The 27,972-nt window shown below is 38.6% G+C and overlaps 2 protein-coding genes across 4 annotated transcripts in view; one reads left to right on the forward strand and one right to left on the reverse strand.

Annotated features, from left to right (window-relative positions):
* LOC134675425 (protein pangolin, isoforms A/H/I/S) overlaps window positions 1-27,972 on the forward strand; it is a 208,223-nt gene that overhangs the window by 162,342 nt on the left and 17,909 nt on the right. For all 3 annotated transcript variants that reach the window (XM_063533680.1, XM_063533679.1, XM_063533681.1), the window contains 4 exons: window positions 22,947-23,070; window positions 23,697-23,793; window positions 24,392-24,487; window positions 27,618-27,737. In XM_063533680.1, coding sequence (XP_063389750.1) covers window positions 22,947-23,070; window positions 23,697-23,793; window positions 24,392-24,487; window positions 27,618-27,737 — 437 coding nt within the window. The remainder of the gene's footprint in view (window positions 1-22,946; window positions 23,071-23,696; window positions 23,794-24,391; window positions 24,488-27,617; window positions 27,738-27,972) is intronic.
* LOC134675428 (dihydropyrimidinase 1) overlaps window positions 1-27,972 on the reverse strand; it is a 181,309-nt gene that overhangs the window by 53,590 nt on the left and 99,747 nt on the right. The window lies entirely within an intron of this gene.

Here is a 27,972-nt window from a genome sequence, read left to right on the forward strand (position 1 = left end):
TCCTTAATTTCCTTTCCTATGAAATTTTCCTGAATATCCGAGAACTTTTCCGACTTTTTGAAACTTTTCGCAACTTACATTGTATTCATTTCTATATGCATAGGTTTCTGTATACATTTTTAACTGTCTTTTAGTGGGACAAGTCTCCTCTATTTTTGATTTTTCGTCGGAATTAGATACCATCAAGTAGTTTTAGTAACCTTTAATGAGGTCTCATTGAACATTTTTTCCTTAATTTGTAAATATACATTTTGGTTTAAAAAAATGTCTGTCTTTTATACTGTGTCGTACGTTTTGTGTAATATCAAGCCTAATTCCAAGAAAGGACTGAGAATCATATGATTATCAATATGACTAAAGGCCTGTCAGTTGTTTGGAACTGTCTAAATTTTGTTCTAACTGACAGGCCGATACCATCCGGCGGGCTGTTAATCAGTGGGCCTCTTTAGTCACCATGTAAACCATTTTTAGTTGTATTTATCTTGAATTAGCTTTAAATTGCATTTTACATTTCATTTCACTATTGTAAATCGCCAATAAGCTCTCAATAAATCAATCAATACTAAACCTTGTAATAATCAATATCGCTATGTCTAAGAACACGTTTATACAGTATCAACGCCCATTATTAGATGTTATCGCGACCCAAATCTCTGTCTGTCTGTCTGTCCGTAACAATCCCTTCTATAAATCTGAAACGAGCTGCGCCCGCGCCGGTCCAGTTTTGCCAGAAATAATCGGACAAACAGACACTGTCTGCGGCTCACATTAATATTTTGTTATTAGTGAAATAACGACCTATCTCCAACGGGTGACTTAAACATGAAATATGTATAAAGAATAAATATTTATTTAACATAAAACCGGGCAAGTGCGAGTCGGTCTCGCGCACGAAGGGTTCCGTACCATAATGCAAAAAAAAAAACAAAAAAAAAAGCATACAAAAAACGGTCACCCATCCAAGTACTGACCACTCCCGACGTTGCTCAACTTTGGTCAAAAATCACGTTTGTTGTATGGGAGCCCCATTTAAATCTTTATTTTATTCTGTTTTTAGTATTTGTTGTTATAGCGGCAACAGAAATACATCATCTGTGAAAATTTCAACTGTCTAGCTATCACGGTTCGTGAGATACAGCCTGGTGACAGACGGACGGACGGACAGCGAAGTCTTAGTAATAGGGTCCCGTTTTACCCTTTGGGTACGGAACCCTAAAAAGCCTTATTAACAAATAACGATGTCCTGTAGCCCCACACTAGGCTATTCCTGTCACGTGGTAGCCGAATTTAGTAAAAACTAATAGTTAAAGAAATTAAGTAATTTAGTTATGATATTAAATCTACATATGAGCGCTGTAAATACAAAGGTTTGTGTGTGTGTGCGAGTGAGTGCGTGTGTGTGTATCTAAATAAATAAATCTACAGGGGGCCGATTTTTGAATTTCGATCGATCGATTTCGTCACTCGAAAATCGGTGGAAAACGTCGAAATGCTAATTTTTAAAATACGAGCGATCGAAATTTGGAATCTAGTGGTATTGACCACTCGATTTCATTTATATTAGTAGAAGTTAAACGCCTAGTAGTGGAGATATCATTTAACGAAATACACGAAATCGAGTGGTCGAGTTTCAAAAATCGGCCCCCAGCTAGCTTAACTATTGATGACCAATGTGGTAATTTCCACTTTATTATCACTTTTTCAACATGGCCGCTTACTTTTCGCTCTTGGCCATTTAAAATACATAATAACCCCTGTACATGACGTTTAGGTAAAGTCCAAGTAACCTCAAAGCTCCTGAAAACCTGATTGATACATAAACGTTATATATAGATGTATATATATATACCTAACCCATCCAATTCCGTGGGCACCTGACGCTGACAGCGCCCGCGGCGCCGCTTCAAAGGACCATGAATTGTTTAGCTCCGCAGCGAAGGGGTTACAATTGTAATTTACTTAATGTTTACTTTTCATTTACTCTATTGGTGTTTTTTTCTGTATTAGGTGGGTGTAATGTTATTTCTTATTTCGTGTACTTTTTAAATATTATTTGAGGGAGTTGCTAAATCAATAAAGTCGATTATTGATGATGTTTCTCTCATATATGTACTAATAATTGAGTTTTGTTTGTGAATATATTTTAACGATTAAGTAACATGAAACAAAATAATATTTTTCAACTTCACTCATCGTCATTTTTAGGGTTCCGTACCCAAAGGGTAAAACGGGACCCTATTACTAAGACTTCGCTGTCCGTCCGTCCGTCCGTCCGTCCGTCTGTCACCAGGCTGTATCTCACGAACCGTGATAGACAGTTGAAATTTTCACAGATGATGTATTTCTGTTGCCGCTATAACAACAAATACTAAAAACGGAATAAAATAAAGATTTAAATGGGGCTCCCATACAACAAACGTGATTTTTGACCAAAGTTAAGCAACGTCGGGAGGGGTCAGTACTTGGATGGGTGACCGTTTCTTTTTGCTTTTTTTTTTTGTTTTTTTTTTGCATTATGGTACGGAACCCTTCGTGCGCGAGTCCGACTCGCACTTGCCCGGTTTTTTCTAATTTTGCCCCCAAAATACCGATGTCTGGAGACTATATAACATAACTCGTGCTAGAAAAATATCAACACTAAATTTATTTGGAATAATATTAAATATTCCTTACGAATGATGCCCCAAGAAATTACATTTTTCTTTATTTATATTTTCATACATGTATGTAATTTAAAAAGTGATAATAACAAGCAGAGATAAAAACGCAATTACGTTATGAATGCATGAGGTGTAATTCTGGCAAATTATTTTAATTTAAAAAGAAATAAAGACCGCAATAAAACTTATAACGGGGATATTACACCATTTTAAAACAATTCACTAGTTCGCTATTTTAACAATTACCTATTCTTAAACTTAACCTTTAAATAAACTACGTTTTATTCGTGAAAACAATTGGCGGTACAATTAAAATTTAAATAAATGGTAAATTGAAGAAAAAAATAAAATGACACCTGCATGATCCTTAAAAAGATAATGACTAAAGAAGACAATAGAGGGTGATTCGAACTTTGTAATCTTGTTATGAAACGGTTATGAATATGATCGGTCAGCTGTCAACAACTGTCAATAAATAACTATATGCATAGGCGGAGTAGGTCTCACAAAGTGTCTTAGTGTTCCGTACCCAAAGGGTAAAAAAAAACGTTCCGTGTTGTTATAGTGGCAACAGAAGTACATCATCTCTGAAAATTACAATTATACATTTTTGTCAAGTTTTCTCATACAATAAAATATGACGTTGATGCATCAAGGCGGTTTGTTAACAAGGGCCTACCGGGAAACCTGAAAATGAAAATTTAGTTATCTACCTCTTATAGAGAGTGATAGAGAGATTAGATAACGAAATTTCGATGTTCTTGTTTCGCGGTAGACCCCAGATTGTGATGGATAGTGGTAGTGGCGCCCCCTACGTTTTGCGTAATATTCCCTATTAGACAGTTTTCACAGTGAGATATCCTTTACGTGTCCGCATTTTCTTATATTTGCCACCGTTTCCCCGTACGCGATTGTCGCTAAAATGCAAAACAGTATTAAGTCGGCACTTCAAAAGGAAAGCATAATGCTCGAAATGACATTTCCGTAAATTATGGACGGGGGTCGATGAGGCCGCCCCGCATCGGAGGGGTTACCTTTAACTTAACTCTAAAACGACTTAACTCTAGTTTTATAATTTTTGAGTTATGCCCTTTTAAAATTTTATAGGGATACTAACATAGATTTAAAATGACGTAAAAAAAAATATATTTTTTTTTGGTTTACGCCGTTTTTGTTGTAAATGATATTTAATGCCTGTATTTTTAGTTAAGATTAAGTCAAGTAAACGATTGCCCTCCGGCGTTGCTCGCGGTAGCCGATTAGTTGTGAAATGAGGAGATGATTAGATAATGATTGTAAATGCAGCGATTACAGCCTAGGTAATAATATAGTAGTCTAGGAGGACTAATATAATATGGAACAGTGGCACTTTGCATGTGACATTTAATACCTATACTTTCCGGTCTTTTTCACAAAAAAGTGGTTTATTTTTACCAAAGAGAATAGATAGTATAGAGGGCTATCGCCAAAGTAAATTTTGTAGTCACGGTACATTTACTGCCATCTATCGACACACGATTAAAACTTAAAATAAAATTGAAAATGTATAAATTAATCAAAATATGTTTAAGGATAAATGATTTTTAATATTTATTGTTCCATACTGACCCATGTTCTTTCACTGATATGTGTTAAAATTGTTAAATATCAAACGGTGTCGTCAACGCCATCTAGCCGAGAATAGGCCAAAGGTGTGTGCGCCATCTATTCGAGAATGACTTTTTCTTGATTTCCGAGGCACGTTTTTCTCTTTGACTTTATTTATCTTATACGGAGTATCTCTGTTTTTACTTTTCATCTTTCTGTCAATTAAGTATAAAGTATTTAGTATAGTATATTTTGGAAGAGAATGGACTCGTGCACACTTTTTCAAATATACATAATAGAAAAAAAATTTTTTTTTTGAGAGATTGGAATTGTTATGGGTAACTTATTATACGTTCACAGATACTTTTGTTTTTTGGATAACCAATATGTCATTATATTGAATGCACCTTCGTCTAGCTATAAAAATTTTAATAGACCTGTCTGCTTTTAATAAGCCACTTAAAAAATAGACAAAATAAATAGTAAATGAACAAATCAACCCCTGTCCTCTGCCCTGCGCTATTAACCCTTTGACATGTCACAATAATTGCCCCGTTTTTACAGCGACACTTTGACATATTATCGCGTTCCCACAGCAGTATTCTGTTAACTACATCCAAGAACAATAAAAATAATTGTCACTTGTATAGTAACAATCCGTGTAAATTTATTTCATTAAAAACAATTACTATACATTTACAAACATTAAAAGTCGTACGTCACAAAAAATAAACCACACTTAAAACTAATTACTGCTACGTAACCTTAACCTAACCAAGCTATAACTAGATAAAACCAAAACATAACTAAATATGAAAAATCTCATATAGTAACAATTACATACATAATCCAATTCAATAGGTAATGTTTTATCTAGTTTAAAGTTTCTTTTGTGTTAATTTTAAAGTCTGTAGAGGTAAAAATCAAGAAAAAACGAAATTACAAGACCTACAATATTTCCTTATTTATAAAATCTTTTCGCGATCCATTATCAACTCGTTATACGCCCCCTAGATGGCGCCACTGGTTGCAATTGCAAATTCCTAACAGATTTTTGGTGTTGTTCATAATCATCATTAGTTTCATATTTAAATCGAAAATGCCGACTCTACCCCTTTGTAATTTTTGGAATCTTTACCTGTACGGGCATTTAAAGCTTTATCAATGAGGAGTGAATTGTATTCTGTTAAAATAACAGGCGCAACATATCGGTATTCTGTATTTGTCTAAGATCCCCACTTTACAGGCTTTTGCTGAGCCTAGTGTGGCGATCACTGTACTGCCTCTCTTGGAATGCTATTTTTTTTTTAATAAAAATATGTTTGAATTTTTTTTTAGTTTCTTTCCCTCATCAGAATACTTCCGAAGACGATTCCCAGTAACGCTGTCTATAATCACACGCCGTGATAGGGTTGATAGGTGATTAGAACAATTGAACCCCATTAAAACTATTAAAGATATATGGCAATTAGACGTGTTTAGATCGCGGTTAAAATGTCGCTTTGTTATTATCTATTTGATTTAACTATCGGTAATTGATGGACAGACGGACAGCATTAATAGAGTTGATAGGTTATTTTACTACATACAGGTAAATTGATTGTTTTATTTTAATTTTAAGTATAATTTTAAGTATAATTTAAGTATAATTTTAATATAAATAATAATACATAAATAAGATTCATAATTGTTACATATTTGCCGTGACTTTAAGCATTAGAAAAAGGAAACAATCTTGACGTGACTTCAATAAAAAGACACGTCAAGATTGTTTCCTTTTTCTAATGCTTAAAAAACGAACTGCCGTAAAATGGGGTGAGTAGGGTCAAAACTGAAATTCAAGCCTCGATAAGACTTTTACATATGAAAACTGAATGGTGTATATAATGTGTTCCGGACGTTTGTATTTTAGTTTTTATATTATTTTGGGTAGTTCCATTTCATAACTTTGACGATAAAGAGGAAAACCCACCTCACCCCGTAGTGCCTCGTATTTGGGGTGAGAGGGGTTTTCATACAAAGTTGACTTTGGAAGATTGTTGGATCGATTTTTTATTTATTTTGCGTATTACTATAGCTCGATTTTAAATTGGAATACATTAATTTTGTAGCAGTAGCCTTAAAATCTCTTCTCACCCCCTCTCAAACCTTCTCTCCCCATTCATAACCCACCTCTCCCCGCGAAACCTACTCACCCCGTTTTACGGTACGTATTAAATCCCCGCCGTCGTCAGTGTGTTGCGGGCGTGTTGTATTTAACAAACTGCACACATTGTTAATTCTGTCGCGCGCCGCGGTCAGCGGTGGTGTGTGAATAGCCTAACGAGCCCAATTCGACGGACACTGTGGTTATTTTGTATTTTTTGTCATTCTTTTTTATATAATTCAGATCGTTGGTACTATAGTCGTAATATTGTATTCTCATCAAAATTATGCAAGTATTTTTGATGAAAATGCCAATTTTTTGGTTCATCGGATACCAGCAAATGGTGGAAAATGGTTTACATGGTTTAATGCAAAAAAGACCTTTTAGAGCTAAGCAAATAATAACTTTACTTCAAACTCAGTTTTTGGTGAAAAAAAAAACTCCTCTTCAGGGTCGGTTTAAAATGTATAGGTACCTAATCTATCTAATAATAGGCGTAAATCATACTACACTCACCAAAATCTGCTTAGTAATTTTATCCTTACGTACATACATTTATACAGGGAATCATTAGTGGGGTAGAAATCGACAGTAATTCAGCGTCTAAAGCTTTATAAAAACGTTCGTAATACCATAGAATAAATAATAGTACTAGGTACAGAAGACTCACTCTCTAACAAAACGCGTCTGTCACGATCAGCACAGATACGGCCGCTACGTGGCGACAGCACCACGCGCGGCTTATGGCAAACCCCAAAATTGGGGTCGAACGGATGGACTTTTAGCTACCTGTAGCAAAGCGACGAAATCGCGGAGTGAGCCACGCCTGGTGATACATAAAAATATATACAAAAATAACCAAAATAACATTATCACATTAAACCAACACACTTGGTGCGAAATAAAAGAAATGATGCCCAGCCGGAAATGCCTGGCGCGCCCGACAGAGACGCCGATATACATTACACGTTGAAAAGAGAAGGACAACACTACTTTATATGTCATCATGATCTCGTCCTAATTGAAAAATATGAACGTCATACGGTGACGTAAGTGTCTTATAAATTTAAGTGGTAAGTTAAGGTATTTTAACCCTTCAAGTGGCAGGCCGCCGGCTCGTGGTCGAATAATGTAATTAAATTTAAAATTTGATTAATTAATAAAAGTTTAATTTCCAACTACTGAAAAGTGATGTTGCCACTTGAAGGGTTATGCAGATAAAAAAATACTAAAAGTTATGGCAATAGTAGTCCATACAGTTATATCAATGGCAAACAGGCACACGGACCATCGGATGGTAAACTGTCATAGCCTATGGACGCCTGTAACTAGTAGTGTCAAACAAGCGCCGATTTAAACTACCAGATAGTAAAAGTAAGAGCTTACCAGCCTATGGACTCTATTACTTGTTAGAAAAATCACTTACTGTAGTCGAGAAAATAAGAAGTAAACAAAACGCAATGGAAAACAACTCCATTATTTAATTTATTTAAATCGAACACTTTACATCCCAACATTAAAGTGAAGCACTAAGCACCCAATCGCACAATCGATTCGCGACTCAAATCGATCGATTCGCACTTAAAATCGATCGATTCGCACTTGAAATCGATCGATTTACCGAACGCCATCAAAAACGGACTGGAATTTTTACGATTTACGAATGAAGACAATCATTGAAAGGGATTTATATTTAAACTTTACTTGTTTAACCTGAAAGGAACCCTGTCTTCTTAAGTTTAAAGTTGAATTTTGAATGGCGTCTGCAAGTTTCTGGAAGATTCATGCTATGTGGGGAGCGCAGTTGTTATTCATACCGCTTAAAGAGTGAGGCGACTCGCTGGGACACTCTGACAACACCGATTGTCGTATGTGTGGCGAAGAGGAAGAGACAGTGAAACACTTAATGTGCGAATGTCACGCCCTCGCCAGACAAAGAATGAAGGACTTTGGAGCAGGATATCTGGAACCAAAGGACTTCAAAACGCTACCCATGAGCGCCATCATCCGACACATGGATATGGTGGGAAAAGCTCTTGAGTAGTTGACGGATCTTTTATAGGGGGTAATTGCACAAAAGATCCCTATGGGTCGAAGTGTATCCGCAAGGGCCCCCGAAAACAATAAAAGGCGATTCGCTCTCACAAACCAATGTTTCTTACGGCTCGGCCACGACATTGAGCGACTTGCGACGGCGGCAGCGATAACCATAGGTTGGAGCGGGACACAGCGATCGGACCTTTCGTTCCCACCTAGGTTGTTGCTGCTGCCGTCGCAAGTCGCTCAATGTCGTTAAAGAGTTAGACTAAGCTAAGCTGGCAGCAATTTATAGCACAGGGCAAGTATTGTTTAGTTTATTTAAACAGCATAATTTCATAGAAAGCAGTGGTGGCCGAGTGGTTCTGACGGTCGACTTTCAATCCGGAGGTCGTGGGTTCAAATCCTGGCTCGTACCAATGAGTTTTTCGGAACTTATGTACGGAATATCATTTTATATTTACCACTAGCTTTTCGGTGAAGGAAAACATCGTGAGGAAACCTGCATACATCCAAAATTCAAAAGGTGTATGTGAAGTCCCCAACCCGCATTGGGCTAAAGTGGGGACTATAGCCGTCCAGTGCGCCGCTTGCGTCCAGTGCGCGACCTTAATGGTAACATTCCATTTCTAACCGCAGCTACACTACCGGTACTGAACGCGTCGCTGTTATTGTCAAATTCCATAGTGAAATGAGCAGTAGCGCAGCTGTCGTTGAAAATGGACTGTCACCTTTAATTAAATGTTCTTTTCAACGCTATATATGTGTTACAATGGTTGCCCTGAGCAATCGAGTGTGCAAGTGTTATGCACAGACAGTATAAGGATACTAAGGATACAGAATTTGATGCCTGCGTTGAATAAGAATAAAAGATGCCACTTGAACTGACGCGTTTGCGGTATGTCTCGCAATTAATGCCATGTGTGGAATTTATTATTAGCATTCGGGATTAATGTGGAAATCTTAAAGGATTAATTGCTAGATGGCGCTAAATTTCGCCGTACTTTTTGTGGTAACTGTATTATCAAAAGTAAACTTTTGGCAACTTTTTTTTTGTCTATATTATTTTGCTTATATTTATAATTAAGTTTAGTTTTTAATTAGTTTTATGTTTAGATAAGGTATGTAGTGTATTTTTAATTGTATTATTGTTTATGAATAAATTTCCATACTTTTTATTGACAGTTAACATTTAAAAAAATAGTAAAAAAAATACCTATTACGAGTCGCTTAACTTCAAACTCCGGTCAATTCAACCGTCTGATTTTGCGATTTTGGTAGTAAGTCAGGGTAATAGGGTAGATATTTCTTAAAAGGGTCGAACGGATTTATCCGAGTTTGAACGCACATACATACTTACACTTATTTAAGCTCAATAAAGTCGGAACTTATCTGCACATGCGCGTTGCTGACCTTTACAATAAGTCGCAGTGTTTTACAGATGGCGCCAGCATTAGTTTACCTGTCAATATCTTGAATTTAGTCCAATTCTTGTTTTTTTAGGATTTTATAGTCTGGCTGCCGTTTAAGTCAAATCTCATAGAACAAAACTAGAGACAGGGAAAACCTGGTGCCATTTACCTGGTAGAAAATGCCTAGAGGCATTAAGCCTTGTTGTACTTCCTTTTTTAGTGCAATAAAATTTAAAACAAATCTATGCAATTCTTTGACAGTTGCCAACCCAATTGTCTGCCTCTTTAATGGCTCCTCTACACGATGGGCCAACGCTGGCCACTCCAAGGGACGCATTTATACGTTAGAGGGAGCAAGTGATATTGCTATCTCATTCTACTTCGTCCCTTGAAGTGGCCGGCGTTGGCCCATCGTGTAGAGGAGCCATAAAATGTGCCATTTTGCAATCTCAGTGCCATTAAAATACCTATCCCAATATAGACGCGTATTTAAACTATCTATGCCATCCTGTCACTAAGCCACTCGCCCACTATTCTTAACTACAATGCTCTCTTTACATTTCATTCCAAGGCTTAAGACAAAAAAGTAATTCTATCTTTATCTTATAAAAGGTGTGTGAGCGAGAAGCATGCTTGAAATGCTTATGGTTTGAGCAAAGATACATCAATCTCAATGTGCTAACGCGGGACTGAGTCATTTTGTCTATATTGTGTTTACAATCTGGGTTAGAATGATAAAAAAGATTGCCTGCTTAAGCTTACACCGATCTGAAAGTAAATACTTAAATTAGTTTGTACGTAGTCTACTAAATTTTTTACTAAGCGTTGTATGATAAGGAACCTGAACCGAATCATCAGACATTTAGTCATCTTTTTTATGTTTTTGAGAATGATCTTTAAGGATGACTCACGTTAGACTGGGCCGTGTCCGGGCCGGTGCTTCCGGCGCTTACTTTTCTATGACATGACATGACAGGTAGATATAGAAAACGATGCCCGGACCCGGACACGGCCCGGTCTAACGTGAGTCATCCTTTATTCCGCACAACTGAGGTTTGATTTGAATTCACGATTTTTGACCAACCGCACACACATGAAAGATCATAAAAGTATGGGACAAATTAGCGTCTGAAATAACATCCATCCTTTTAGACTTCTGAAATAAAATCATGTGAAAAGATACAAGCGATTATAGATTTAGATAGCAAAAGATTTAGACTTAAAAAAAGTACACGCGTACACTAGACTATGTATATACATATATTAGACTTGTAAATAATGTAAATACGGCGGCCAGTCCAATTTGCCCTGAAGCCGTCAAAAACATAATTGGCGTCCCTTCCCCCTACAACAGTGGTAGGCAACCTTTTAGGCAGCGGCCGCCAAGGGCCACGAAGGTGACGCAAGCCGCACTTTGGTAATATTTGTGACTTTAGCAAACATGGTCGTTCGTCAGTATTACATACAAAATAGCCAGGGAGGCTCGCGGGCCGCAAGCATAAGAGGTTGGCGGGCCGCATGCGGCCCGCGGGCCACTGGTTGCCGACCGCTGCCCTACAACATTCCAACCGCTTGGCTGATTAAGGTAAGGTGGGGTAAGACTGACATAGTTTATTTAGCTCCGGGCAAGACAAACGTACAGTATGAGGTTTCCATACAAGTGATAGTCTTACCCCGGTGATAGTTTCAATATTTATTTTAGAAAACGCCCAAATAACACTTGCATTGCGTGTGGATTAACTCGCGTATTTTAGTCTAAACCGTAAAATTAGCCGAATTCTCAAATGATATTCAGAAAGGTCGCCAACGTATTAAAAAAGGCTTTAAAAACTTACAGAATCCGGTTCCATTTTTCCCCTCACCCCCCATTGATCTGCATGCCCGAGGTCGTCGACCTCGCCCCCCGATATTTGCGTAACCACCCCCTCACGGATTTCAAGGATTAGATTTTGAAGAAAATCGCTATAAGTGTATTTATATTTTTTAAGAATAGGGGTTCTTCTTTGTATCTTAATGATGTGCAAAAGTACTTTTCTGTTGGATAATGTCAAATCGTCTCAAAATAAGGAAGCATGTAGTAAGCGAGATATCTGTAGATCTCGATTCCAATCGGCTTGCTTATTTTAGACGTTTTGTGCATAATCCTTTATAAATAATACCTTCTTATTAAGTTTGTTTCCTAAACATCCTGGAAGGCAGGATTGAAAAGACAAGAGAAGAAGGAAAACCTAGAATTACTTATCTCAGCCAAATAGAAAATAATGCGTCGTATGAGGATATTAAAAGACTGACACAAGAAAGAAATGATTAGTGATTGTTCCACCGACAAGAACAAAGCTCTTAAGTTATGATGATGATGATGATGATCATCATTAATTTTATATGGATTTGATTGAGATTTCACCACTTCTGTATGGTAAAGAAAAGAAGAATATACATGTCTTTTTGCAAAGGAAACAAGTTGTGAACTATATGAATATTTTTAAACATTTTAGTCTGGTTTTAACAACTAAAATATAAAATATATACATGTTGTTACTGCTTTTTTCATATCAATACATGTCAATATAGATATACACTTGTGTTTATTTTCTTAACTTCTTTTACATGGGTAGTGGAAGATATTTTTCAAAACCATTTATTTTTATAAGCAATTTAATGTAATATAATATGTAACGTGTTTGGATTATATAATATGTTGGCTAAATGTATTAAATATGCGCATAGTACTTTTGATCTCTGGAGATATCGTAACGGAAGGGGAAGGGCGGAATTCCATTAGCTACAAAGATCAATATAAATATGTATCTATGTACTTATTCGCATTTGTGTGATATCAGGTATATATTGACTTCTTTATTTATTTTTATCTTAAGTTACGTTGTTTATAACATGAATATAAAAGTAAAATACAAAAGCACATAAAAAACAATAAAAAATACATATAAATACATTATAAAAAACCTAACCTAGGGTGCCGCCGGCAGCGGGGCAGGGCCCAAGCTGCCGGTGGTCAGGGCCGCAGAGTTAAGGAATCGACGTACTAACTGTACGCGCCGTGTCCAAAATTACCGCCTTCTGCATCTGACCCTTGATCCAACCACCCAGCGAGAGTCTCTCTAGGTGTTGGTCGAGACTCTTCGCTATGAGACCGTTCGATTTTGATAGCACACGCAGTGCAAGTGTTATCTTAAACGTCAAACTTCTATGAAATTATATAACACTATAAATATAACTTTCATGCACCCTATCCAAATGCAACCGGACAAAGAAATCCTCTCAAGCAGAAACCCACTGGGTCGCTTAATGGAGTATAAACCCGTCTAAAATCCTACATTTCCATACATACATACATATATACATGATTTCCCTCGTTAGAAGGTTCCGGAGCGCGTCCGGCTCGAAGGACCGATTCCGGATACGGATAAGAAATTGCCGCGACGCGGGTAGTCTGCTTTTTGTAAGGGTCTAGAGATTTGTAGGTATTGTGTATGCTTGACTAGCTGTGCCCACGGCTCTGTGTGGGATTCGGTTTGTGTCATTTTTCATACCCTTCCAACAGAGGTGGCATAAAAAAATTGCATATGGCTATCCTCAAGACTTAATGCTCTCTACGTGCCAAATTTTCTCTTAAGTCGATTGCGTAGTTTAGTTGTCCAAAAGCTAGTAAGGTAGAAGTACCTACTAGTGCTCGACGCTGCACTAGTATTCGACATGGGCACTTTATGTCAAAGTAATAGAGGTTAAATTTTAACGGCGAAGATTTTTCTGTATTCAAATTTAATCCTTGTCACTTTGACATAAAGTGCCCATGTCGAATACTAGTGCAGCGTCGAGCACTACCTTAGACATTATTTAAATGAAATAAGTAATTATTTTTGAGGGAGATTAAACTTGTCATCTGTCATAATCATTAACAAATTGTGTAATTAAACCTGATCAAAAGTAACAAAAAGATCTGGTAATAAATCACAGACTTAATAAACAAACGTCAGCGACGATATCGTTAATTATTTTTATAATTATCATCCGAAACAAAAAGAAAAACGTATTAATCAATTTATTAATTTAGTCTCCCTCAACTACTTTATTTTTAAGTTAATCGTTTTAAAAATGTCTAATTATATTTATTTGCATCAACGATATATTTTATTATCTATTAGTTCCAGTCTGTAAATAAACTTCGGTAGTTAATATACGACCTATAAATGTTCAGATAACTATTAAACAAATACATTAAGATAAGTTGACACAAACAGTGTTAACAAAGGTTACAAAGTCAACTACAACAATCGCTAAGTATTACAACACACTAAATAATTAAGCAATGTTTTATAAACAATGTCATTAAATTAACAATAAGCTTGGCTTGGTTACTGTAATTAATCTATTATCACTTGTTTGGTCTTCTTTGTATAACATAAATTAATTACGATAAATGGCAACTTCAAAACATTATCTAATTACATTTTTTATCACTAAGTAGGTAGGTAGGTACCATCATGCTCCATGCTCCGCGATTGTTGCGCCATTTATGGTAACATTCCATTTCTAACCGCAGCTGCACTACCGGTACTGAACGCGTCGCTGTCATTGTCAATTTCCATAGTAAAATGAACAGTGGTGCAGCTGTCGTTGGAAATGGACTGTCACCTTTAGGGTCCTAGCTAAATTGGTCATTCAGTACTTACGCTATAGAATATCCAATTTAGCAAGAACCCTAAATGGCTTAACAATCTCGTGTGGTGACTGTACATACATATTAAGTAAATAATTGGCCAAGAGCATGTCGGGCCGTGCTCAGTGTAGGGTTTCGTAGATACCATTCTGTCAAAATAGGCCAAACGGGGGCTATTAGTAAGTATCATAAGGGAGTAGGTACTTTTGCAACGCTTTGTACTTGCGTCTTTTTACTAAGAAGAGAAGATTTTTTTGCAATAACTCAAAAATATAATGTTCGCTATAGTTTTCATTGAAATTATTTATTAACAACGACTCGCGAATTTTAAAACACGACCGAATAAGGCATTCTGAATACTGCAAATAACTATTGTATAGCGCTTTGCGATTTAAGTACTGGTATACAAAGTCGTCGTGCGTTATCTTAACATTTCCTTTCAAAACTTTCTAAACTTCAGTAAGTCCCATCAAAATACATTCAAAAGTTCAGTGTTCCCATCAAACAACATTGAACCAAACTAACGGCTCCATAGTTCCAATCTTAAACAATCAGTTTTCTTCGCAACCCTCAAAAAGAAGGCACAAGGTCGCCCCTCCCGTCGCCATGGCGACCAGCATCCTCCACGCCCACAGCCCTAAGACCGCCCCGCTCCCCCATTGGCCAAAGGGGTAGTGTGTGTAAGATTTCCAAATGTGCATGTTTTGAGGATGTGATTGTGTGCAATCTAAGCCGGTGCATGGATAGCAATTTTCTTCGCGAATGTTAGATTTGTTACGTTCCGTAGGATAAGTTATTTTCACTATCGTATTGCTTACCTGTCCAATTCGTTTCTTAGAAATGTGCAAGGAACACTATTTACAGTTGTTACATTTTTATTTTATATTTACTAGTCGGCTCTTACGAAAATAGGAAAAAACTGTCCCAAGATTTTCCATTCCGTTAACATTTTCTATTGACTTTGTAAAAGTGTATTGAAATTTTGGGACAATTAGGGTGAATCATAACATAAATACCAAATTATAAAAAAATATGAAGTGTACAACTTGAAATAATTTGGTCCATCTATCTTTCTAGAGTCAGACCAAGAAAAGTCTGCAGCGACTTTGATAGCACACGTAGTGCAAGTGTTATAAAGTGATATGAAATTATGTCATAAGATTTCATAGAAGTTTGACGTTTAAAATAACACTTGCACTGCGTGTGCTATCAAAATCGCTGCAGACTTTTCTCGGTCTAAATCTATTTCTACGGAATTATCAATACTGATAGAGTAGGTACCTCTATTTTCATTGTGTATACCTAGATTCTAAGTACATAGCTCATAAGTACATAAGATTATATAATCGTGTTCATAAATTGAATTGAGCACGAGAAATTACAAACATTTATACGTCACGCGCAGAAAACCCCATTTTCTCGAGCCCCCGGGCACCGGGTTATGTTCTAAATGGCAAAGGGCTCGGACTAGGGTTACCATTTAAGAGTGCTATTACATTTCGGGGTTGAGCGAGTTTAGGTATTTTACGCGCTGCGGCAGGCCGTGCGAGCTCAGTATTCCGATCCCTTCTACCACACTCGCACTACCATGATGGATTAAACATTCTTGATCCTTCGCGAAGCATATTGAAATCAACCATAACAACACTAACTGTACTTAACTTATAAAGTCCTAAAACTGTTATTTGGTAAGTACGAAAATACTAAATGCAGTGCAAATGTACATAGGGGCTGTTCATAAATTACGTCATCTATTTTTGACCCCCCCCCATCCCTCAAATCATCCAAAAATCATGCTTCGGATGACTCTGTTTCCTCCTACGTCATGCTACCATCATCCGATGTCCAGACCCCCTCCCCCCCTCCTCCCATTTGAAACGACGTAATTTATGAATAGCCCCATACTCGTACTTATGAACGTGTATTACTCGAAAGAAATTATAGGTACTCGCTTATTTACAAGAAACAAGTTACAAGAAACTGAAGATACACAGGGTCTGACGATGGAGCTGGAAGGTGGCCACGGGTACCAGTCTATCATGTAACTAAACCACTTCGTGTTTGGGCTCGTTTGATTCGTCTCAACAAGATCTTTGACACAAGACAGTACTCAGGGTCTGATGATGGAGCTGGAAGGTGGTCACCATTACCAATCAACCATACAACTAAACCACATCGTGTTTAGGCTCGTTTTATTCATCTCAACAAGATCTTTGACACTATATAGGTGATACTCAGAGTCTGATGATGGAGCTGGAAGTTGGTTACCGGTACCAATCAACCATGCAACTAAACCACTTCATGTTTAGGCTCGTTTGACTAGTCTCAACAAGATCTTTGACACTAGGTGATACTCAGAGTCTGATGAAGGAGCCGGAAGGTGGTCACCGGTACCAATCAACCATGCAACTAAACCACTTCATGTTTAGGCTCGTTTGATTAGTCTCAAGAAGATCTTTGACACTAGGTGATACTCAGAGTCTGATGATGGAGCTGGAAGGTGGTCACCGGTACCAATCAACCATGCAACTAAACCACTTCGTGTTTAGGCTCGTTTGATTCGTCTCAACAAGATCTTTGACACTAGGTGATAAACCAAACACGAAGCCAAAACAAGAAGTGGTTCAGTTATGTGATAGACTGGTACCCGTCGCGACCTTCGAGCTCCATCATCAGACCCTGAGTAGTATCTTGTGTCAAAGATCTTGTTGCGACGAATCAAACGAGCCCAAACACGAAGTGGTTCAGTTACATGGTACACTGGTACCCGTGGCCACAGTCCAGCTCCATCATCAGACCCTGAGTACTAACTTGTGTCCAAGGTCTTGTTGAGAGGAATCAAACGAGCCCAAACATGAAGTGTTTCAGTTACATGATAGCAGTGTTGGCAAAAAATCAATTCGAATTGACGATTGAGAATTGACCGATCAATTCGAATTGACGATTGACGAAACTAATTCTAAATCTACTGATTGAAGATTGACGATTACTAATCGTTAATTCGAATTGATCGGTCAATCCTCAATCGTCAATTCGGATTGACGATTACTTTGTATGTACCTACCTAATGTCCTTTTTATTTAGGCCATTTTTGTGAAACTGACCAAATGCGTTCAAAAGCGGTGTCTGAGTTTACCAAAGGTTCCGAAACATGTTTCCGATGGCTATATGAAGGATGTCCTTTTTGGAACATTTTCGGGACTTTCCTTGAAATTAACCGATAGCGTTCAAAATCGATATCTGAGGTGCTCAAAGGTTTCGAAACTTGTTTCCGAGGGAAATATTGAGAGATGTCCTTTTTTGGGACATTTCTATAGTTCGTTTTTTTTAGCATTAGAAAGAACTCCACAGAAGCAAGCGTGCAGTTTTTATCAGGCTCTTTAATTGTTAATAATTATTGAATTATCTAATGTAGCATGATCAATACATATAATTTACTTTAAATTATTACCGCAAAAAGTGCCAGAATTGGAACCACAAGCTTACTTCTGCGAAGTTCTTTCTAATGCTAAAAAAAACGGACTGTAGAAATTACCCGATTGCGTTTAAAATCGATATCTGAGGTAAACAGAGGTTTCTAAACATTTTTTCAACTGCAATATTGAAAGGTGTCCTGTTTTGGGACATTTTAGTGACATTCTTTGTATCTGACCCTGACCCTGTGTATCTTCAGTGTCAAAGATCTTGTTGAGACGAATAAGACGATCCTAAACACGAAGTGGTTTAGTTGCATGGTTGATTGGTACTGGTGACCACCTTCCGGCTCCATCATCAGACCCTGAGTACTATCTTGTGTCAAAGATCTTGTTGAGACGAATATAAAGAGCCTAAACACGCAGTGGTTTAGTTGCATGGTTGATTGGTACCGGTGACCACCTTCCGGCTCCATCATCAGACCCTGAGTACTGTCTTGTGTCAAAGATCTTGTTGAGAGAAATCAAACGAGCCCAAACACGAAGTGGTTTAGTTACAGGATAGACTGGTACCCGTGGCCACCTTCCAGCTCCATCATCAGACCCTGTGTATCTTCAGTGTCAAAGAACTTGTTGAGACGAATAAAACGAGCCTAAACACGAAGTGGTTTAGTTGCATGGTTGATTGGTACTGGTGACCACCTTCCAGCTCCATCATCAGACCCTGAGTACTATCTTGTGTCAAAGATCTTGTTGAGACGAATCAAACGAGCCCAAACACGAAGTGGTTTAGTTGCATGGTAGATTGGTACCGGTGACCACCTTCCGGCTCCATCATCAGACCCTGAGTACTATCTTGTGTCAAAGATCTTGTTGAGACGAATCAAACGAGCCCAAACACGAAATGGTTTAGTTGCATGGTTGATTAGTACCGGTGACCACATTCCGGCTCCATCATCAGACCCTGAGTACTATCTTGTGTCAAAGATCTTGTTGAGACGAATAAAACGAGCCTAAACACGAAGTGGTTTAGTTGCATGGTTGATTGGTACTGGTGACCACCTTCCGGCTCCATCATCAGACCCTGAGTACTATCTTAAGTCAAAGATCTTGTTGAGCCGAATCAAACGAGCCCAAACACGAAGTGGTTTAGTTGCATGGTTGATTGGTACCGGTGACCACCTTTCGGCTCCATCATCAGACCCTGAGTACTATTTTGTGTCAAAGATCTTGTTAAGACGAATAAAACGAGCCTAAACACGAAGTGGTTTAGTTGCATGGTTGATTGGTACCGGTGACCACCTTCCGGCTCCATCATCAGACCCTGAGTACTATCTTGTGTCAAAGATCTTGTTGAGACGAATCAAACGAGCCCAAACACGAAGTGGTTTAGTTGCATGGTTGATTGGTACCGGTGACCACCTTCCGGCTCCATCATCAGACCCTGAGTACTATCTTGTGTCAAAGATCTTGTTGAGACGAATAAAACGAGCCTAAACACGAAGTGGTTTAGTTGCATGGTTGATTGGTACCGGTGACCACCTTCCAGCTCCATCATCAGACCCTGAGTACTATCTTGTGTCAAAGATCTTGTTGAGACGAATCAAACGAGCCCAAACACGAAATGGTTTAGTTGCATGGTTGATTAGTACCGGTGACCACCTTCCGGCTCCATCATCAGACCCTGAGTACTATCTTGTGTCAAAGATCTTGTTGAGACGAATCAAACGAGCCCAAGCACGAAGTGGTTTAGTTGCATGGTTGACTGGTACTGGTGACCACCTTCCGGCTCCATCATCAGACCCTGAGTACTATCTTAAGTCAAAGATCTTGTTGAGCCGAATCAAACGTGCCCAAACACGAAGTGGTTTAGTTGCATGGTTGATTGGTACCGGTGACCACCTTCCGGCTCCATCATCAGACCCTGAGTACTATCTTGTGTCAAAGATCTTGTTGAGATGAATAAAACGAGCCTAAACACAAAGTGGTTTAGTTGCATGGTTGATTGGTACCGGTGACCACCTTCCGGCTCCATCATCAGACCCTGAGTACTATCTTGAGTCAAATAAATACATATAGAACGTCAGGTCGTTTCAAATATTTTTAATCCTGTCCGGTAGTTTATTAAACTGGTATTATAAATTATAATACTATAAAAACAGTGCTAGGATCAAAGTCTCTCGTTGCGGTTTACACGCACACAGTATAGCGTTTTACACGGCGCCCGCCGCACACAATGATAAAAAACCTCGTCGTCGCCGTTGAAAATGTGCGGAGCCGACCGACACACGTCCTGCCTGTACAAGCTCTGCCGCGGCACTGAGCTGGCGAGCGCGCGTCATCGGTAATATAGAGTAGTTTTCAAAAAATTGCCAAAAAATTATAGTAGAATTTCATAAACACTAATGTATACCAACAGTATAAGCAAACGTTGCAGATTGCTTGAGTATGAAAATGACTTCGATATTAAGTAGATTTTCGTAGAAATTGACACTTGTTTCGGAGAGAAAATTGAGTTCGTTTTACTTTGATTTTCTCTTTCTCAAAGGTATGTAGGAAAAATATCGATAGATATGCCTAAAGTACAGGGTATTAGTAATACAAAATAGCCAGGTTTAGCAGAGTAAACTTCTCAACATTTCCAAATAAGAGCTTGCCGTTCAGTGCTTCACGCGGTTTTTCGGAAACGACCATCAGAAAAAAATTCATTACTAATTTAATAAGTCCTTTTTCTAATATTTACAACGATATTTAAAAAGATAAGAAGACGCTTTTACTGGAACAAGTACTCATTGTTTCTAATAATGAGCACAAAGTCCTGAATTTCGTCGACTAGTATCATCAATTTTGCATTATTTCGACTTTTCTTGTAAGAGCGCTCTTAACATCGACAAAGTCCCGTTTTCGTAGTGTAAAAAATAATTGGTTGTCTGTAAAGTCGCTTTGCGGACGACAATTTTGCGTGATAACGTCATAAGAAAACATTACCATTACATTACGTAACGTTACCATGGAGATCTGTCCACAACGTTACCATGGAGATTCGTCCACAACGTGATACTTTTTCGTGCATGCTACCGGTGTTCATCGATTTATAAGACGTTATCACGTCAATAGCATGAAAATGTAAGTCAATGTTATTTTATTTTCAGTGATTTTTTAATCATTTTGGGAAAATCCTGGAAAAACGGTTGTTAACTGATATCATGTATCATTAGTGTTATACGATGCTGTATGTTTATAGTGAATGTACTTTCCGATAATATTCAAAAATCGCCTATTCATGCCCCTAAAATGTACTCTTACACAGCAAAATAGTGAGTATTATGTATCAGGTTTTCAATGTGTCTTGACTTTTGCCGTTGGTACTTATTTCGTATGCATAGTACTCGTAGATAATTGACATAGCTTCTGTCTGTTCAGTGTTATCAAAATCCTTCAGCATTGAAAATTCCCAGCATGTCCGGAAAAAAACATATAAATGGCCACCCTACCGTACATGTTGTTAGAAGCCACTCGCGAATTCTCGGCTGGCAACATCGTTAACAAGCTATTCAATTTTCAAGTATCAGTCGATGGACCTCCGTCCAATTAGAGACTGGCTTGTCGCCGTGACGTCACGCTTTCATGCGATTTCAATAACTACCCTCTCCAGTGGCCTCTCCACCTGTAATGAACGCGCTGAAAAGGTGAAATGCAAGTTAACGAGCTTAGCTAATTCTATTTTCATATTCATACATTTAGTAGGGAACTTGTTAAATGTAACTTGACAAAGTAATTTGTCACCCTAATTGCGTTATTTTTGCTTTCTATAAGTTATTTGCTGTCAACATAAAGAACACTTGGCCATAAACAAATATATTTTTTACGTCTACTAACTTTCAACTCTCAAAAACGACTAGGTAGTTTTTAGAAAAGATTCATTGCATGTTAATGGTTACTCAAACCATGGTCAACCTACAAATACGTGATTATGAAGAATTTAATTTATTGGCGACCGTTTTATATTAACATGAGGTATTTAATAACATGAATTAGGTACATAAACCTCGTGATTGTGAAATTTCTAGAAACTCCTTCCAACTTGAAAGCCTAATTGCTTGTTTTAATTTTTAAAGTATAACGGCCCATTCAAACAAAGAGCGTTGCTCTTTTGTCTCTGGCCGCATAGACAAATCTTATTATGGAAATATTTTCAAATTAAGAATCCGCTCCCGCATTATGCGTCGACTGTCATCATTGTCTATGCCTTTTTGTTCCGTCCTCGCATGTCGTTTTTCGACCACCGTTCGGGTTCGTTTTTTATTTTTTATTTTTTTTCTGGCCCAAGCGTGAATGGCTTCTTTGTTTGTGCGTGTTTTATTATTAATTAGTGGGGCTCTTTGTTTCTGGTAATTATTGTCTTAATAAGCAGTTCCTGCTCTTCAAATTTAAAGGTCTGTCAGCTTAAATGAACCTTTTAAAAATTCTAGCTCTTTAAAGCGGTTATGAGTTTTTGTCGCGGCGTGTCGTTTATTTCGTATAATGGAGTGTTGGAAAGAAGTTTCCAGTTTAATTAGAAGCGAGACACTCAGCTGGATGGAGCTGGATGATGCTTGTGGGGCGCCATTTTGCATAATTGGGCGGGTGGCGGATGGCAGACGAATTTATACGTCCCGCCAATTTGCTGCTAATGACATGTCTTGAAGCGTTATTGAAAGAGTGGGCGCTTTGTTTTTATCGCCTTATACATATTTATATGGGTTTAGAGTTTTTATATCGTTAGTTGCGACTGAAGATTTTATAAATCTTTACTGTAGATTCTGTTCTTGTAATAGGTTTTTACGAACAGTTATTCAATTCTGTTCTTGTAGTTTTTTACGAACAGTTATTATTTTAGGCTTTTAGTGATCCATATGTGATACAACATCTCTTCCATCTCCACATTTCTTTCATTATATATTTACAGGTATCCCTAAGCATTTATACAGGGTTTCTATAACATGACAATAATTATTCTTTCCTTTGTTTCAGGCGGGCAAGATGGGCCTACCAGCCGGTGGCAGTTTATCGCTATTTTGCCCAGGGGGCGACCTCGGGCAGCCTCCCCCTGCCCATATGGGCATTCCCCCGCCTTACCAGCTAGACTCCAAACTTGGTGAGTAAAAAATTGAGGAATATCTATAAAATCTATTCGATTGGATCCGATATGATACTAATCTTTCATATCCGATATGATACAGATCAGTGTCATATCGGAAACAGATCGAGTAACAATAAACTCACATTGGCCTGTATGTTTCTCAATCCTACCGACTGCGCCAATAAATAAAACAATAATAAAACTCGAAGTGAAATATTGATTTCACTTCGAGATTGTTTTATTACACAATTTTATTCAATAGTACAATACATATGGTATATATTATTACATCTAGCTTTATCTATAAACATTAATCGATTAGTCATTCATTATAAATTCATGTTTTCGGCTTTCACGTATCCGGATTAAAATATACTCCAATGAAAACTTTACTAATTCAACCATCAATTCAAGCGTCAAAACTACCTACATTACCAATCCTTGTCGTTACTTAAATATAAGAGGCATAGAGAAATATACTAAGACAAGAGTGGCACTGATAATTCTGCTACTCGATGTTAGATGTCGACTATGAAAATACTAATATTTTTGGTACCAAAACTGATGTATGTAGTGAGCACTCTTGTCTTACTATATTTCTCTATAATTAAGGTACAGAATTGACGACCCTTTCATTCCAGCGGCAGGGCTGGCGCGGACACCGATGTACCCCTTCCCGGGGGGCACCTACCCCTACCCCATGCTCAGTCCGGAAATGTCACAAGTGGCGGCATCGTGGTGAGTACACTTCAGATTATTACAATTTCAAACCTTCAAAAATTGGGTGGGGATTGATTTTTTAAGATTTAGACTGACATTCCATTTCCAACTGCAGCTGCAATACTGTTCATTTTACTAGGGAAACGCGTCGCTGTCATTGTCAATTTTCATAGTAAAATGAACAGTATTGCAGCTGCAGTTGGAAATGGAATGTCACTCTAAGTGTGTTGTTAAAAAAAAGATTGGTTTCGTAAGAAAGGTGTCACAAGTGAGTGAGTGAGTGAGTTTTATCGGGGCCGTTAATCTTCAAGTTTTGAAAACTATATAGTCTGAGGCTTAACTGGCACTAGGATCTGTCTATGGCAACCCAGTACTGTATCATCATTTCAGACCGGGAGACGCTAGTGTCCACCCCACCCTAAGATATAGCTTCACCGTACAGAGCATGTAAGCCGATCAGTTCTAGAAACGGTCATTTTGGTCTAAAGAATTCACCTTATGTTTGTTAAGTTCTACCTAAACTGGCTTGGGGTTGATCTTCCTTTAAAGACGGTCTCCCCACATTGACCTTACAGCAGTTCTTCGGCTATGATAATGATGAATATATTCTGTTCAGGCACACCCCGAGCATGTACCCCATATCCTCGGCGGCCAGCAGTTTCCGAAGTCCGTACCCTACGTCGCTGCCGATCTCCACATCTAGTCTATCGAGGTAAGTTTCATGTATCACCTCTTTTTATGAGTTAGGCCTTATCAGGCTTAATGACTCGAGGAAATTAGCTTTCCACTTTATTTTTGTATTAAAGGAAACATGGAAAAATTCACCACTTGGGCAAGACTCGAACTGGCGAACTTTCTGAACACCCCAGTCCGATCGCTCCTAACCAGCTTGCGAAGCTTAGAAGCGTGCTAATCTTTCTTCCTTCCCTTTTGTAAGTTCGAGTCTTGTCTGAAGCTGTGAATTTTTCTCTTAATATAAAAACTGGTAGTATTGCAAATACAAATTGGTTTACTGAATAACTGCTTCAGCCATGAAACCTCGAGTTTTTAAAACTAGACAGAGGCCTAACGTACACTAGGATTATGCAGTGTAAGGGAACTATCTATGGCAACCCAGGATTATCATCATTCCATTGGCAGTATTGGCACATCTATTTCTAAAAGCCTTTCAGCAAATTTGACATGATTTTGTGAAAGAACTTTCATGCATACATTCTTGATGACGGTTTTGGCTTGACATAAATTATTTCGAGGACTAAATAATATGTACAGTAAAATGCGAGCGTTATGCTCGTATTTGGATATATTTTAAGCCAATAGTCGTAAATCAATTTCATTAGAATTCCATAACTCTACGGCCAGTGACGTAGCGTGAACTATTCTAGTCGTGGGCGAAGTCGCATCTGCGAGGCCCTTTTCTTTCACAGTGCCCGAAAGGGCCTAGCGCGTGGCCCCCTGGGGCGTGAGGCCGTGCGCGACGGCCTACTTCGCCCACGTCTAGCTACGCCACTGTCTACGGCTATAATAGCTATCATGGCCACAATAATCATAACCTTAGTATTTGGTCTAAAGAATTCATTTAATGTATCTGCCAGGCTGCAGGCTGCTTCATGTGGCTTGGGATTAAAAGTTGATTTAAATTCTAATGTGTTTCCTGTTCCCGATAGTTGAATAGACGCAGAATTATAGTCGTTAACTTTAATCTCTGAAATACACTTTATAAGCGTGGGGACAACCTACTCTTCTTTCCACGGAAAGCTGTTTAAAGTCTCACGCCTCCTGCCTTTCCCTTCCCCTCTCCATTCCTTCCCTTCGGCCTCTAATTCACGGGGAGAGGCCTATGGCCAGCTAGTCATCGTATATACACGATCGTCCTTAACTCTCGGGAACAGGATAGTGCGTTGTCTTCCGTGTATATCTGACTTGGTCATAGGCCTCTCCCAAGGTACACCACCGCGGGAGCCCGGCCTCCGTCGCCGGCGTCACCGCTCGCCGGCTGGCCGGAGGGGCTACCCCACTGCGCCTTCCTGTATGTCATTGAAGTTTTTGGCTTACGTAGCTTTGTATTAAGAGTTACGGCTCGGCCACTGGCGACGGCGGTGGCGGCAACCATAGGTTGGAGCGAGACACAGCGATCGGACCTTTCGTTCCCACCTATGGTTGCCGCCGCCGCCGTTGCCTGTCGCGCAATGTCGTGGCCGAGCCGTTAGAACTTGATCGAAAGCTGCCGTACTCTGATTTGAAAGTAACACTTAAGGTGACGATAAGTGGTTCTGCGGAAATAAATATTTAGTTTTATAAGAAAAACCTCTACTTTTAGTTACTCCACCGGCGTATTATGGATGGCTTTATCCATCTTTATCCACGTGATAAAATAACTGTCACTTTTTAACACCGTGGGATAGAAAGTGACGGACGCCGTTTTATCGCGCTGTCACGTAGACAAGAACGACCATCTGATCTCACTTTTTGTAACCACCAGAGTGCGGTAGCTTAGATAGCTCTCATCTTAATACTAAAATTCATTGTTTCATTTTTAGTATTTGTTTATTAAGATGACAGCTGTCAAGATCGATTTCTAAACATACCGTTGATTTAGTTAGCTAGCACCTACATAAAGGGTCCCAAAGACATACCAGTTCGCCGGGCGATATCAGCCTGTCAGGCTGACATCGTCCGGCCAACTGGTAATCCGTGGGCCCCTTAAAAAAATCCATGATATACAGTAACCACACGGGATTGTTACGCCATTTAGGGTTCTTGCTAAATTGGAAATTCTATAGCGTGAGTATTGAACAACCTATTTAGCTAGAACTCTAAATGACGCAACAATCGAGCGTGATTGTACATAGAGCTCATTATTTGAAGCAGATAGGACAAATGAGAATTTGGCATCGACACTGCGCATGCGCCATTAAGGACGATTTAAGCACTGTTCCAATTCCAGCCAATCGGAGCCAATGTCTGCAAGTTGTCAGCACATTTAGTCCCGATTTGAATCTGTTTCCTTCTGCGATCTGTTTAATACAGAAGTTATTTCTGCAATATCGGAGAATTTCCGCACTAGGGTTGCGCAAAAAGTGCCACTTCTTTGTTAAAGTTGTTATTTTCGCCTAAGTATCTGATAAAATTTGTTTTACTTAAAGTTTTGTCAAAATATATTTATTGAACTTTGATTAGCTCTTAGAAACTCTTCGTACTAAAGAACAATGCTTAAATTGGACTTCGATCGAAGTATACTAAACAGACGTAAACGGCTTTAGTACGAAATTACACCAAGCATTTTATTAGTTAGAATTATCTGTTTTGTTTTTAAAGAGCTAAAATTTTTGGTGTATTGTAGAAGCACCAAAATAAATACCCAGGTTCGTTAGTAGACCTATCTTAGATACTTCAATGCTTCCTTAGGCCTTGGTCTCCCGTTGAAGATGTATTTGTGACGCTGTACTTACTGACACCGAGGCCTAAAACGTTTTTTGTAATTTACTAAGGCTGATATATATTTTAGTGATTCTTCTATATACAGTGCTTATTATATACAACTTATGAACCCATGAGCTGTTAGTATGTCTTTAATTTTTATTCTTCTCCTTATCCCAAACATTTGTATCCGTGTTTGCGATCGATAATTCTCTAATGGCTTCTCTACACGATGGGCCAGCGCCGGCCAGCCAAGGGACGCAGCCATACGGTAGAATGAGATAGCAATATCACTTGCTCCCTCTAACGCATAAATTCGTCCTTTGGAGCGGCCGGCGCTGGCCCATCGTGTAGAGGAGCCATAACATCTCCTGTTACAAATGTCATCCTATTGTCATCTACCTATGTGTTTGTATTCGCAGTGAACTGTACCGGTTTTCGCCAACGCTGGGCGGAGGCCTAGGCCTCGGTCTGGGCCCCGCGCTGGTGCCCCCGCCCCCCTCTAAGGCTGACCTCGAGTCCCACCACGCGCGGTATGCGAGGTAAGTTGTTATGGAGTAAACAAACCTATGTCGAGGAATCTGGACCTGGTGGTCCTCCTTGACAGTTAGCCATAGCCACCATACCTACACTTCAAACGACTGAATTGTATGACGTGTAGAATTAGATAGTAGAAATGATTCAATTCGGTATTTAGCAGAAGAAAAAATATTATACAAATACCTATTCCTCTCTCAAATTGATACGAAATTCTTAACGATACATTTATATAGAGAA

Source organism: Cydia fagiglandana, chromosome 22 (genome assembly GCF_963556715.1).
Source record: "Cydia fagiglandana chromosome 22, ilCydFagi1.1, whole genome shotgun sequence".
NCBI lineage: Eukaryota > Metazoa > Arthropoda > Insecta > Lepidoptera > Tortricidae > Cydia > Cydia fagiglandana.